The 16064-nt window shown below is 32.7% G+C and overlaps 1 protein-coding gene across 1 annotated transcript in view; it reads left to right on the top strand.

The window, feature by feature from the left end:
* DNAJC1 (DnaJ heat shock protein family (Hsp40) member C1) overlaps positions 1 to 16064 on the top strand; it is a 179692-nt gene that overhangs the window by 70047 nt on the left and 93581 nt on the right. Inside the window, exons 4-6 of the mRNA XM_045534683.1 lie at positions 3142 to 3307; positions 4187 to 4284; positions 5251 to 5344. Coding sequence (XP_045390639.1) covers positions 3142 to 3307; positions 4187 to 4284; positions 5251 to 5344 — 358 coding nt within the window. The remainder of the gene's footprint in view (positions 1 to 3141; positions 3308 to 4186; positions 4285 to 5250; positions 5345 to 16064) is intronic.

Genomic DNA, 16064 nt, shown 5'->3' with positions numbered 1-16064 from the left:
AAGAAGAGCAAGATCAATTAATTAAGGCTTGTTTCCTATTTATGATCTTTGTGCCATTAAATTTTACTCAAAATTTCAAAATGTAACCTAAATGGAAATTATGTTATCATTGTGTTAAGCTAAAAATTCAAGCTCTATATCATGAAAAGTCACAATTTAGGCAAATGCTAGAATTATTTAAATATTCATTTCATAATGTACAAATTCTCTATTTTAGTTACATAATTACTATTTTATATTTCAAAATGTGCTAACATTTTAAATTCCTATAAATTTTTTTCTGCTGGTAATTAAATAATTTTTAAATTTGTTTTCCAGTGTTTATATTAGGCTAAATATGTTTGATAAATTGCAGATTATAGTATGGAACTCACTAATGATTATGTAACCATTATTTTATGTTCATCATGCATAAAGAAAATCAAATGAAGTAAACACAGAGGAGGCCATATGTTGGATGTGTGGAATTGATCAATTAATGTTTTGATTTCCAAGAAAGTGCCTTTATAGTTCCGTATGATTTTTTGCATCAGTGATATTTTTATCATAGAGATCTTCTGTGTATTTTATAATACATTTCTGTATTTCTACAGTCTTAATCTGGCTTTAACAAGTAGTTAAGTATAGTTTGTTGAGTCTCAGTTACAGAGCATTTTAACAGTGTTATGTGTTTAAATATAGAAAAAGCATAATAAAGTGGTGTTTTAAACTTTGTGTTGTCAACATAATGTTTTTTCTTAAATAACTTACGAAAATAGTATCTGTGTGTACTTTAAGAAATGTATTTGTTTTTTCAGTGTTGGATCAGGAAAGCAGTGATTTATCTTTTAACAGCATATATTCCAAAAAGTGAACTATAATAGAGGCTATCTTTCCTTAAAATGGCCAGTCGTGTGAGCCATAATGTTCATTGATAGTAAAATCAATAGAGCATTGATTCTAAAGCTTAATCCTTGGAGACTGTTGTTTAGAGTGGCAGACATAGCCCAGGAAATATCTAGTTGTGTTTAATGTGTTCAGTACATGAGATTTTGCTATCTTGAATTTGGTTGTGCACTAAATACAGTTTATATGTGGGTTAGAAAATAGTACCTATTGATAGATAGCATTTTCAGTTATGTTGGTGATAAAGTATTTGATATGAGATTCTTAGCTATGAGCTCAACTGTGTTTTCTTTCAATACAGTTTAGTCAGATCTAAACCAAATTTAATACTTAAGGATGCTCTCAGGGAATTGTCTCCACTTTCTTAGTTATTCTTTATTAATAACCATACTTTTTACATGAAGTTATTTCATGGAAAGATTTGCTGAAAACAATGATTTTTATATTCACCTTTTTTTCTTTCAACGAATCTGAACTAGAATATGAGTTTAGAATAAATTCAGGGCTTAACATTCATTGGACTTCATTTGAATGTTGTAATTTTGTGTTATGCCATTACCTACCCATTTCTAATTTAAAATTAGGCAGGTTTTACAAGATAGATTTAAATATAAATTTTTGAGGACAGAAATGTTAGTTTTCTATTAAGTCATATTATATCTTGATGTTAATATTCAAGAATTTTTATAAATATCAAAAAAAGAATATTTAACACCAAATTTTGTCTGGCCCAGCTACTTCACTACCATATTTTAATTTGTAGACTTATATGTTACACAGTTTGCCTTTTATGATTTTTACTACTAATTAATGTCCTTTGCTTTCAACATTGGTTATTCTGATCTGATAGCATTATTAATAACCTAAGTTGATCTAAAAGTCAGGTTTTATATTTGCTAATAAAATATATTTGGCATTTATAGCTAAATGTTTTTCTACTGAAAAAAGAAGTTGCCTGTAATAAATCCTCTGCTTTATTTTTTTTAGCATATCTCCAAGGTATCAATTTAATAACTATCAAAGTAGCTACTGCAGTTGTTGCATTTAAATTGATTTACATGTCAAGACTGGCAGTTTAGCAGCTGTGCTATTATTCCTAGATCGGTCAATTTACTTGAGAAAAACCTACTACTGAGTTCTACTGACCTGCCTGACAATATAGGCCCTATTTCTATTCCTGTAATTAGGCCTGCGACTAACTCAGAATATTTTTAATTAAAATATTTTGGTCAATGTGTTGCACCAAATTAGGCCTTTCAGTGAAGATTTAATTCTGGAAATAGTGTGATTAGAATATTTAATGAGTTGTGTTCAATTAAGATTAACAGGTTATGTGTGTTGAACATACAGTGTTTGTGTGTGACCATTTTGAGTTTTACAATCACAAATGTTACTCCTTATTTTTAAACTTAAAAATATTTGCTCAATAATTGTCTGAGAAATAATTTTAAATTCACTTGAAATTTTACTTTAAAGTAACTTTTTTAGCCTGTACCAAGTAAGCTGATTTAAAATGCATGACTAGGAAAGCTTTTACTTGTTAATGTTCTTCTCTTCCAGCAAAAGCCAGAAATGAGGATATTGCCACAAATGTTTACAAATAGTTTTACTGAGAAATCTGACATAAACAGTGGTTGTTTCCATATCTTTTTCCAATTTGAGTTTTTTATTTTCTAAGGTAATGTGGCAATACAAAATTAAAAGGTGCTTATTTTATAGGCTTTTACCCCATTAAAAAGCTTTGATAAGATAATGTATGTAAATATTTCAACCTTGGATCACCATAGTATAGGGGTAGAAATAAAAGCACTGATAGAAAATTTATTCTGAATTTGATTCAATTAATATGTAATGCATGGTAACAAATAGCTCTTATCTTGATTTTTCTCCTATTGAGATCCTTCCTTTTGTTGCTGACTTCAATGATGGGGTCTTTACTACAGACTGTAGTAGACAGGTAGACTATAGGTAGCTCCTTTAGTTGAGATGTCATTCTATTAATAGGAGTCACATCTATGGCTGCCATAAAAACACTAGATCTGGTATGCACAGTATGTTACTGTGCACCTTGTTGAAGGTTGTCAGTGACTAAAGCTGTAGACTAGAGCTAGACATTGTAATACTGATGTTCTACATAAATAGTATCTATTTTGGAGAAATTCTTTTCTCTTTCCTCTTTGTAAATATAGATACAAATAAAGTTTTCTGTTTTTATTTTAAACTCCCATGAAAAACTTGTTATATTTGCTATTTTAGGTATGATGATATTCTGATCAATGGACTTCCAGATTGGCGACAGCCTGTATTCTACTACAGGCGGGTGAGAAAAATGAGCAATGCTGAGCTGGCATTACTGTTGTTCATTATTCTCACAGTGGGTCATTATGCTGTGGTTTGGTCAATCTACCTGGAAAAACAACTGGTAAGTATTAGTAATAATTGATCTAGCCTCCCTAATGTTACATGGAATGTCAGACATTTATTTTTCAACTGATGAAAATTTCAGTTTTTCTATATGTACTCCTCATTCCAGTAGTTTTGTGCTCAATATTTAGTGATTGACACATTTCTAAGTCAAGAAGAACCCATGAAATAAGAAGAAAATATCCTTCTTTTTAAAAATGTGGAATTTGAATTTGTTATAAAACTTCATGAATAACCAAATATCTAGCTGAAAATTAGAAAGTCAAGTCATGTTTTCTTAATTATCACCTTCAAATAGAAATATTTTTTATATAAGACTTATTTTAGGAATTTTTTGTGTCACAGGCCCTTATAAATGAATGTCGACTTTAAAAATGTTTTAACTAAATGAGATTTGAAATGAATATAGTTTTATAACTTTAGAGATCAGTTGGTTAAAAAATTATTACACTTTTCTTGGTCTAATATGCTACTATGTAGTTTATTCTGCTATGGATTTTATTTATATGTTAAAGATAATCCAACATATTTATCAGTCTTCATGAATTAGCATCTGTTTACTCATTCCTTTTGAAGTGACATTATTAAAGTTGGATGAATGAGAAAAAGTGAGTTGAATGCTTTCTCTGCTTAGAAAACTTTGATTGCTATGGAGATGCACATGACTGACAGTGCTGAACTTCATGTGTGTTTAAGGCCTGGATACCATGGTAACAGTTATTGTGAAAGATTGATGATTTTACTTAATCATGTTGGACCTTACATATATTTGCATAAATGTTCCTCTATAATGTTTACCCTTCACAGAAGAGTCTTGATAACATTTAAAGAATACATGTTAATGATAACCTATAACCATAATTCTTTCCACATTAAGGATGAACTGCTTAGTAGAAAAAAGAGAGAAAAGAAAAAAAAGACAGGCGGCAAGAGTGTGGATGTATCAAAACTTGGTGCTTCAGAAAAAAATGAAAGGTAGCAGCATATAAAAATATTTTATAATTTAAAACTGTTTTAAAATGTCTTTAATATGATTCAACTTCATGTATATATCCATTTCAATATGTTCTCATTTACATCTGTAGTAGGTTTATGAAAGACTAATAATGTGTCATAGTTTGTTAGACAAATTCTAATCTTAAGCAAAATTTCTACAGATTTTTTCTTTTATAAAGTGTTAATAAATATTTAAATAATGTAAACCCTCAAATGCTTGTAGTTTGAAATTTTTATACTGAACTTTAGAAACAAAGTGTTACTAGAAGAATCTATCACTGAGCTCAGGAGTGACAATATGTAGAGGCAGTGATACGCTGTACACTCAAAAAGATACCACCATTTCTTCTATTGATTCATAGAAAGGAATAAAGGGTTTAAATAGTTCACACAGCAGGGCATGAACTGGGATCAATGTGGGATGGAGATCAGAGACTATTCTGCCTGTCTTCTATTCTGATGACATCAGTGAGTAATGCTTCAGTGAACTGCAAATGACATTAATTTTTATGTATTGGTTTGTTTATGCTACAGTCTTCATATCTGGTTGTCAGCACTTGGGAACACACTCACGATGGTTAGTTTTTTATAGCTGAAGTAATCATAAGGTTTAAGATTTCATTTTGCAAAAGTGATGAAAAGCCCAGGTTAGAAAGAGGGCTTTTACTTCTTTATCTTTATAACTTTAGGAGCCTCCTTCCCCCAAATCTTAGCCTAATTCTCTTACTTGCTATATATATTGCATTTGTTATAACTACTCTGTTTCATGTTAGAGTAAGTCAGATTAAGTTTAACTGTCATAAATATTTCATTGAATACATTCTTCACTTTTTTGTTGAAATAGCCACTCCAAAAAGAATTCATGATCTTTATAAAAATATTTTGTCTCCCAGCTTTCTCTGTATTTTGCTGATTTGTTGTTTGGGTTTTTTCCTCCGCTTTTAGATTGCTGGTGAAACCACAATGGCATGATTTACTTCCATGCAAACTGGGAATTTGGTTTTGCCTTACACTAAAAGCATTGCCTCATCTAATCCAGGTAAAATGTACCTCTTTTATATAATATTAGATCCTTTCACTTTTAATTATTCAGAAATAATTTATGTTCATGCCTGCTATCTGAATGCTGATGTACAGTGGATGCTTCATAATGTTAATTGAATTGAGTTAAACCTAATTCTGAGTTAAACCTAATTTAGAATAGTTCTAAGATTATTTAGGTATCTGTTCCTGTAATTATCTCTTATGTTGCTTTTAGATTAGCTTAGAATTCCAACACACTGGAAAAAGGGAAAAAAATACCATCTTTAGGATAGACATAAAAGCAATAAAAAATTAATCCTCTGTTATTATTAAAGTCGTAACCAGTAAAAAGTAAGACTCAAGTAGCTTGTCACCCATTATTTTAATAGCATTTAAGTACATAGTGTAAAACAAAAACAGCCTTTACATGAGCATCTGTATAATTGTGCAAAAAAAATACTGCTTTCCATTTTGGCAACTTTAAGAGGAGTTAGGATATTTTGTCTTATACTTGACAACAAAATTTCTGTTTCTTCTTAGTCTTGATTAAACAATAAAATGTGAATATATATCATCTTTATATGACAATTTCTTTTTTTACATTTAACATAGCAAAGCATATTTTACTAAATTCTTGCTTTGCTAATTTTAATTATTGCATCTAATTAGAAAATTTTCAGCATGTAAATATTTGAAAGTAAATATAATACTTTTTGGTGTACAAATTTTACGGTTCTTTGAGTTTGTAATTTTTGAGAAGTGTTTTATTGTAAATAATAGTGTTAATAAGCTAGAGAGAGAATTTCTACCCAGTTCTATCCACTTTATAGTCATATATCAGAGCTGTTTTTCCTGATTGTTTAAGGAAGCTAATCACTCCAAGTTCTGCATTTTATTTTCTGTTTTCCTCATAATGAACATTTTATATTTGAAGGGGAAATGAACCAAAAATTACTAGTGTGCTTCTTTCTATCCTTTGAGAAATCATTAATACAAGTTCTTCCATCAAAATAGTTCATCTTAATAGTTATTGCTTACAAAATCTTCATTTTGTTTATGGTTAATAGAGAAAAATTGTAGTATTTTGGTAATTTAAAGGCTTTGTTTTTAAGTTGTTAACATGTTATATACTGTTAATTTGAAAAAAAAAATCCCACAATGCTTGTGTGCTATGTCTGTAAAAGTGAGAGAAGGAAAGTCTGTCATACTGGTATGTTTATGAGAAGATGAGACAGAAAAATATTTTTAGGGCAGATTGTCTTATGTTTTTTAAGTCTGATGATTTTTTTGTCAGCTTCAGAATCTGTACAATAGGCAAACCAGAATATAGATGAGTTAAAAAGTATAGTCATGAGACTATACTAAATAGAATATTACATAAAATGTCAATCTTAAACCCTTCTTTATAATTTTAATCTGAGTAATTTGAAATAAAGTTGATTTGGTAAAATTAATATAATTCTTGGTTATGCAGGGTAATTTGCTTGAACTAGAACCAATATATTATGATGGCTTAGATTACAATTTATTATTTTAAATTATTTGCCTGTGGTAGCTAGACCTAACAGATTAGGGGATTGTTTTGCCTCATCACAAATTTGTAGAAAATGTACAAAACTAAGGAATTTAACAAAAAATTTTTAGTGTCTTTAAAATCTTTGCTTTCTTAAACCATTTGATCAGTTTGAATTTTAAAGTTTTTAGTTACATGATAGTACCTGTTGCCTTTCAGTTTTGAGATGCTAAGCCTTAGGTTTTTAAGACCTTTATAAATCTAACTTGAGGATTTTTTTTTCTAATTATTTCTTCTTGATAAAAGCATTTCAAGAAGAAAAATAAGATGATTTTCATTCTTTAAAGCAAATATTTGCCATTTTAATTCTGCCTGGAAAACATAAGATTAGTTTTTCTGGTGGTCACTAACAAATAATGCAATGTAATAAACTCTTTCTGACACACATTATAATAGTAAAAGTATTTTAGATTGATAAACATACAGCTTATGAAAGACATCAGCAAAACAATACTGAATAGTTGCTTTTAGGATTAGATTTTTATCTGCTTTTTTTAAAATTAGACTGCTGTGACCTTTATATTAATTTGGGATCTTCTTAAATAAGATATTTGTGGAATTTGGAGCAAGTCCTTTTAACCTTAAGCTTGATTAATAATTAGAACAGTGGTCAAAAAAGAGCTTTGCTAAAGACCAAAGCATAAAAAATGATACATGTAGCCTTAAACTTTTTAAACATGAACTTTATATTTATTTATCACTCTTGTGCTATAGGGCTGTTGTTTTGTTTTTAAATAGGAGTCCACTGATGGGAATTTCTTGTCCTCTTTCTTGCATAGACCATACCTATAAGCTTGATTTCTTTAAAGACAGATTTCCAGTCTTGATTCCTTTAAGAGTCAAACTAGACTCCTGTGAAGCAGTATAATTGTATAATCTTTATAGATTTTTATGTTTTCCCCAAGTCTTTCATAATTGGCTTCCTCATATCTAGTTAACAGCATTTTTATTTTATTATATTGTATTGTATTGTATTAAGATATTAAGACAGGGTTTTGCTGTGTTGCCCAGGCTGGCATCAGACTCCTGGGCTCAAGTGATCCTCCCACCTCAGCTTCCTGAGCAGCTAGGACTATAAGTTTGTGCCACTGCTTTTTTTTCTTCTTTAATCCCAGGTCGGACATGAGAACAGCATTTTTGGCAACTCTCATATGGAGGTTTCCAAAGCACTCAATTTGATTTTCATAGAAACAACTCTCATTTTCTACTCACATTTCATCTTTTTTAGATAATATTTAATTGAATCATGGATTGGAATAACTGTAACTAACACAAACATGTTCAAGAGTTAACACAACCAGTTTTTATAAGCGTACAGTAAATTGGTTAAGCCGATATCATTTAAGAGAGTTTTACTGTTGGTGTGAATCCCTTGAATTTCATGAAAAATTAATTAAAACTGAACTGCAAATATTCTATGTAGGTATATAGCTATTGGATAAGAAGTAAGATCCAAGCTAAAAATGGGAGATTCAGAGGGGCTTCCAGCAAGTGGCCTTCGCACTGGCAGAATCTGTACCCAAATCTTGTCAGAGCAGCAATTCCTCACCTCTGATTTCTTCCCTTCTGATTCATCTTCTAAATACCCATTGCTTTACTACACGTCACACATATGTATAAGGTTGTCCAGTAGCATTGGGAAAAGTGGCAATTCTGGCTCAGTTTATGCTCTCAAGTTCACTTTTATTGCTTAGCATCTAAGATCCCTAAGAAAACTTGTATTGCCTGCTTAGTTTACCTAAATTCTTCTCTCTTTCTTCCCCCCCAAAAATTATAAATGAGAATAAATATATCCATATTTGATATGTAAAGCTTCTTCTGGTCATATCTTTAGTTCAGATAGTTCAATAAAAATATATTAAACACATATCAGAACAAGGCACTATTGGGGCTATAACGATGAATATGCCTTGTAGGACCTTGTAGTCAGGTAGTGATTATACACATGAATTTAAATAACCATTATACAACACAGTATATAAGTTTCACATGTATAAACAATGAGTTCTGCAGATGTTCAGAGAAGTAGGGTTATCTCTATTTAGGATGACCACAGAAAACTAAAAAGAGGAGCCACTTGAACTGAGTCTTGAAGGATGAATAGACACTTAACAGTGAAGTGCCCACGTTGTGTACTAGGTAGTACACAAAGATAATTTTGTAGATGCAGTACTTCCTACGCAGCCATACTGCGTTAAGGTTAAAAGAGACCTGGCGGTGGGGGAAAGAGGATATCATGCAGCCTATTACTATTATCTGAGACTATTTCCCAGGTCTCTAGATTCTGAGGATATCCGTTTAGGAATTTATAGTCTAACAGATAAATCTGATATGACAAGTCTAAAAAGAATATTTAGACAGAATAAAGTTAATTGATAAGACAACAAAGTATTTCCATCACACACATCTGTCAAAGATATGTGTACATTATTAGGAGTGGTAGAAATAAAGTAGATAATGGCTACAAAATAGAAATAAAGTAGATAATGGCTATGAAATGGGCAGAAAATACTTGAAGTAGTTCTGTGATCAGGCAGGGTAGAGGTCAGAGTATCTGATAATTCCCCCCTGCTTTTTGAGAAGGTCCGTGTTACCTCTAGTACTGGATTTTGTTCCTTTCCTTTGCTCTGTAAAAGATACGGGAGAATTATAAGAATGGATAGATTAAGAGAACAAAGCCGAAGGATGGAAAGCTATTATTCTTGATACATGTTAAATATTTGATAGTGTCAAATTAATATCACACATTTTCCAAATGGATCACTATTCAAGGAAAAGATGCATGGGTATTGCTATATTTAGTAAAATGTACGCCCCATATAATTTGTGTACTACATAGGCTGAAAAGTGAAAAGTCAAATGAGAAACTAAAGAAAAAGAATAAGGAGAGCTTGTAAACTGATCAGTAGTTGGAAAGCTAGTGTGTGCTTAGAGAGATGAGAGAACATTGGACAGTGAAATGCGTGCCTGTATGCAGGGAAGCTGGGTGCACTTGAGAAAATGTTTTTAGATAGCTAAAAAAGCAAGTATTAATAGCATGATCAGCAGAAAACGTGGAATATGAATTAGAATATAACAAGGAACTAGACTATATCAAGAGAAGGCTGATGTCCTTTGAGGTAAGAATTTAATTGTAACATTAAAAGTATAACCCCAGTGACACTTTCACATCTGTTTCTGTTTTCATGGTAGTTTTGAAAGGAAGACACATTCTCTTGGAATCTGACTAAACCAGTCTTCTGTGTTGGTTGTATTCAGCCAATAACCCAAGGAAGTTTTTCTAACTTTCAAAATACCCTTCTTGGATATTTTTAAATTGATCATATATTTTGTAGCCATGAAAGTATTAATAGCAAACAAACAGTTGATGAAATATAATCAATGCTATGTGCATATTTTCAATTTAACTTTTATAACTTATTTTTTTGTACTATCTGTGTTGGAACCTCATATGTTTGCTCCCATAATAATTTAGATTGTTAAGACCATCAATTTCTCATAAAATCAAGAAGTACCAAATATTTTAAGAGATTGCCCAGGTAAAATCATAGTCATAGTTCTCTACATTTTCTGAGATCAAACAGGTAAGTAGTTAGAATTTATTTGCTTGATTATTTGTTTGATTTCCTGGGAATTCACCATTCACGTTTCTATTTGATGTAGTAAACTTATTTAGATGTGCATTGCCTAAGGTTATGCATTTTTCACATTGTTAAACCCCAGTCCCATCTTTTCACACTATCAAGCTGATCTAACAAGAACACAGTTAAAATAAAAATTATTGTATGAAGTTTCCAGCATGCCAATCCCCACCCCCATCAGGATCTATAGGTTGCCTAGGAGCAGTGGCTGAGAAAATAGAGGAATCTTCTCTGTATTGCTCTGGCTTTTACCTTTTAAAAAAACGTTGCCTAAGAGTAAAAGGAATACTATACTTTATAGAACCATCTATAAATGGAAGCATCCTCCCTCCCAAGAAGCTTCTACTCCCATGGAGACTACAACTGTGGACAAGCCTGGAGGTCACCCTCCCTTACAATCAGAGCCCTTCCTTTCTCGCCCCTTTGCTTCTGCTTGCTGGGACTCTGTCAGAAACCAAACAAACAAAACATTCACAGCTAATTAGCAGGAAAAAAGCTTCTAAAAGGCTAGGAGGCATTTATAGCAAGCTGAGTTGCCTACCCTTCTTACTTAAACAGATCTTCCAAGGGATGAGGCAGCGGCTTACTTTTAGCACTCTAAAAACTTTTTTTAAAACTTTTCAGACAAACATACTTTACATAGGAGATACATAAAAAAATGAAAAGGGTTGGAGAAGTTCACTTAAATTTTTATAAAGCTAAAACTCTACTGTTATAGAAAGATAAAGGGATGTAGGCAAACTACCTCACAACATAAAACAAAGATTCCTTACTTCTGTAAGTACTCAGAGATCCAAAGACAGAGTAGAGTTTTATAGGTTATTGGTAGATACAGAAAAGATAAAAAGCACAAAATGTTAGTTAGATAGGATGTTAGGGACATACAGTCTCATGGATTCTGTATTTTATAGATGAAAAATATTTAAAACTCAGATTGATGAAGCAGTTTCCCCAAAGTGACACAACTAGTTAATGGTAGAAGTGAAACTTAAAGCAGATGAAAATAAATATTAAAGTATAAGAAAAATATATAAGAAATATAAAAGCTAGAAGAGAATAAACTTTCTCCACAGCTGGATAACTAGGGCTTTAGAGCGAGTGCAATAACCTCCCTGATTGTAAATGCCCTATCAGAATATTCAGGCTGATTGTAATTACAGATTTTCCTTGACCTACAATGGAGTTATGTCCTGATAAACCCATCGTTAAGTTGCAAATATCATAAGTCAAAGATGTATTAAAGACACCTAACCTCTTGAACACCCCAGCTTAGCCTAGCCTACCTTAAATGTGCTCAGAACAGACCATCTAACACAAAGTGCCTGGAAGTATCGAACATCTCATGTAATTTATTGAATATTGTACTGAAAGTGAAAAGCAGAATGGTTGTATGGGTACTCAAAGTATAACAACAAAGTACTTGAAGTACCATACAACCATTCTGTTTTTCACTTTCAGTACAATACTTGAAGCACTGAATGCATATCGCTTTTGTGCCATTGTTAAGTCTAAAATCATTAAGTGGAACTATCCTAAGTGGGACATCTGTATTACAAAAGTTGTAGAAGGATTCTTGCTTTGCACTGGGGCTGAAGAGATGGCTTCTACAGTCTCTATCAGGCAAATTGCAAAAAGTAGTTCTTATGCTTTGTATCTCCTTGAATACTACTGTCTCAGGCAGAGGGAGGCATAGCTTCTGCTTTTCTGTTTTATTTTTATTACCTCTTGTGAATTCAGTCTTATAGTTCTGTACAGAAATTTTGACTCTTGTTCAAAGTATACAATTTTAAAGGTTTTCTGTATTCTTCATTGTAATTTTATTACATACTGTATGTATAATAATTCTGATATTATAGTATAACTCAATGGGAGAACAAAATTTAATATAGAGCATTTGACTTTGTGGGCAGATTTTCAGAAATGTACTTATGGTATTTTCCTGTGTTGAAGGTTATTTTTAAGTTTCAAACACAAGAGAAGATTCGTGCTGTCAAACAATTAGAAAGAAACTGGAGCATCCTCCAGCTTTTTCCCAGCTCTCTCTCCTCAGAATTTTTCCGCGCCTTATTCCCATTAGGACAGACATCATTTCCCTGCTCATAGTCTTCTTGATAAATGATCTTCTTTCCTAAGCTTTCCTTGGATTGCTTAGTGTTTTGAAGTTTATATGGACAAGTAAAACTAAACCAAAATATAACAAATAGTGCCAGCGCAACACGGTGTCACTTAAAGAACTATGTCAAGAGCATTAAAAGAAAGGTTGATGTATGGATATTCTCCATCTCACAGCTTACTAACCTTGGAAATACTACGTCTTCACAGCTCAGCTAAATTGTCATCATCATTATGAAGTCTTTCTTCATCAGGCCACCTGAAAATTCCCGTCGTATGTTCTCAGTGCTAACTTTATAGCACTTGCTATTTGTATTAATCACAATAGACTGATAGATTATGGTAAGGTACACATCATCATGAAATTGCAGTGGCTTAAAAATTTTTTCTAGCTTGTACCACATGTCTGTCACTGGGTGATAGGAAGGGGAACATTCCGCCCTAGCTAGCCATTCAGGAACTCAGAACAACGATGTCTTGACCATCGTCTAGCTGTATCCACCTGGAAGATGTGGCCTCCTTGCTCACAAAGGCAAGAGAGACCTGGAGGATTGTGCAAGCTTTTATGGTTTTGGTTTGCAAATGACGCATGATGTTTCCATCCACAGCCCATCCAGTACTAGTCCCACGACCCCATCTGATCTTAAGAGAACTGAGTCTATCTGTGGGGAAACAGATAGAATGTTGAGTGAGCACCACTTTCTCTTCCAGTAATTCATTCAACAAATATTTATTCAGTGCTTCTAAGCCCTGAAAATAATTTTTAAAAAAGATGAAAATTCCTGTTTTCATAGAGCCTGTATTCTATATTCCATATTTGGTTAATGTTTATAGTTATTTTTGCGTATTCTTTAAGGACAACTATTATGTCTAATCATGTAATCCCCACATATCTTAACAAAGTACAACACATTTAATAGTGGTTCAATAAATAAGTATAAATAAATATCACTGTTTACTGGCTTCTCCTGCAGGAGTCTATGCTCTACAGCTGCATACAAAGAACACTCATATCACAAATTCTTTAAGTTAGCTGTGGTTTTAAATGTAAAAACCAGTCCTCTGTTTGGTGTCTATGAAGGCAAGCGTTGAGCTCTGCAAGAAATTTTGTTAAGTATTAAGAGAGTTGCTTCTAGAGTAAAAACTTTGCTCATGGTTTCATCCATAAGAATTATAAACTCCTTGAGAATAGGAACTCTTTCTGTTAGGAAGAATGTAAACTCCATAGTTTTAATACAGTATTATGGAGCAAGCAGTCCAAAGCCCTCATCAATTAAAGTAAGCATTCATTTATTCATTAAATATTTATTAAGTTTCCATAATGTGCCAAGCAGTGTACTAGGGCTACAGGGATAGATAAGGAGTTTATATACACAAGAAATCTGAAATTTTCTGTGTAGGTAAACTTGGGTTTATTCTGGAATGAGTTCTTATGCTTATTTACTCTACTCAACAGTTTTATTCACTTGAATTAGCCCCTCATGAAAAATGGGAGGGGCCAGGCACAGTGGCTCACGCCTGTAATCCTAGCGCTCTGGGAGATAGAGGCAGTAGGATCGCTTGAGGCTGGGAGTTCAGGAGCAGCTTGAGCAAGAACAAGGCCCTGTATCTACTAAAAATAGAAAAATTAGCCGGTGTGGTGGCATGCGCCTGTAGTCCCTGCTATTCTGGAGGCTGAGGTAGGAGGATCACTTGAGGCAGGAGTTGGAGGTTGCAGTAACGTATGATGACGCCACTATCCTCTAGCCCAGGCGACAGTGAGACCCTGTCTCAAAAACAAAAAACAAAAAAACAAAAATAAATTAATTAATTAATTAAAAAAATAAAGAACACACACACAAAAGGAAGCGATAAAAGGTTGAAAACAATTGATCTTGTTCAACACCTTTTGAATGCATGAATTCCTTCTAGTATGTACCTTAAAGAATAGCCACCTGGTTTCTCCTGGAATACTTCCTCCAAAGTCAATCTATTTCACTTTCAGGTAATTTTAACCATTAGAAATCTCTCCCTTATATGCATCCAAAATCAGTCTTTTATCTCTGAAACCATATATAGTAATATTACCATTCTTTCCTATAATAACCCTTAAGATATTCTATGGTGGATATCAGGTTATCCCTAATCTTCTCGTCTCAATCCCTTATAAGACATAGTTTCAAGCTGCCTCACCATTCAGTCACTTTCCTTTTAAAGTCTTCTTGTTTTTCAGTGCATCTTAAAGTGTGGTACTCAAAACTAGAATCAAGGATGGTTCAAAATTGTACAGTCCGGTAGATTTGTTTGAGATCCTAGGCTTATTGTGGGAATAATGCTTCCTGGAGTGTGCATTAAATTTCAAAGAACAAGTAAGATACGAAGAAAAGAGAAAGCATGAGGAACATTTACATAAATGCTTAGGAATGGAGCAAAAGGAAGATAAAACAGTGAGTGAGACTAAGGAATGTATTAAAACTCTTGGATTTGGTGTAGTAGGTTAAGGTGATTGGTTTGATTGTAGTCCTCAGAAAAGTGTGGTTTTGTATCAAATCAGTATTTCAAAAAGAAAGTTTTAGTGGAATTATGTGCTGTAGCAAGAAGAAGAAACATTAGCAGAGAAATGTTCTAAATTGACAGGACTACTAGGAAGAGGTTGCTATTACTCAGCCAAAGATCTTTGTGTTGAGGTGAGAAGGATGCAGATAAAGAGAAGTCACATAAACTAGAAGATGCAGGATTTGGCAGGGCGAGTTTTGGTGAAGTATGAAGCATAAAAATCCTTGCTTTGTGATGGAGAACAAGATTCTTGTCAAAATGATGAAGTAATAGTAAAAATAGCTAACACATATAAGGCCTAGCTACATACAAGAGAGCATTCTAAGTGTTTCTTAAATATTAACTCATTTAATCTTCACAATAGTCCTATGAGTTAGGTACTTTTATTATCCCCATTTTATGGATGAGAAAACTGACCCGTAGAGAAGTGGAGTAATTTGCAGAATGTCATATAGCTAGTAAGATGGCAGAGCTGAGATCTTAATCCAGGTAATCTGGCTTCAAAATCTGTCCTCTTAATCACCATATTGTATCTCACTGTACCATATACTACAATGATTGATGTCAACCCTTTCCCTTCTCATAAGTATGTAATCTGTGCCCTTCTTTTCTTGCATGGTGCCACATTTTCTACTCCACTAAAGGAGCCAAATGCCTTCCTGACCTTTTCTTCTTCCCTGCTATTAAAACCTACTCTGTGGAAAGAAGCTAATAAGCTCATTTATTCATTCACACCAAGATATAAATAATTTATATGGCTTAATATAAAATAATACTACTTCAGGACTGAGTTTTTTTTAAGGGGAATAGGGAATGTTAAGGGGCCATAATACCTCAACCCCAAACCCTGTAGACATTTAAAATATACATGGGCA

The sequence above is a fragment of the Lemur catta genome, chromosome 1 (genome assembly GCF_020740605.2).
Source record: "Lemur catta isolate mLemCat1 chromosome 1, mLemCat1.pri, whole genome shotgun sequence".
Taxonomy (NCBI): Eukaryota; Metazoa; Chordata; class Mammalia; order Primates; family Lemuridae; genus Lemur; species Lemur catta.
The sequence above is the reverse complement of the archived record's forward strand: the minus strand, read 5'-3'. Positions and strand labels throughout refer to the sequence as shown.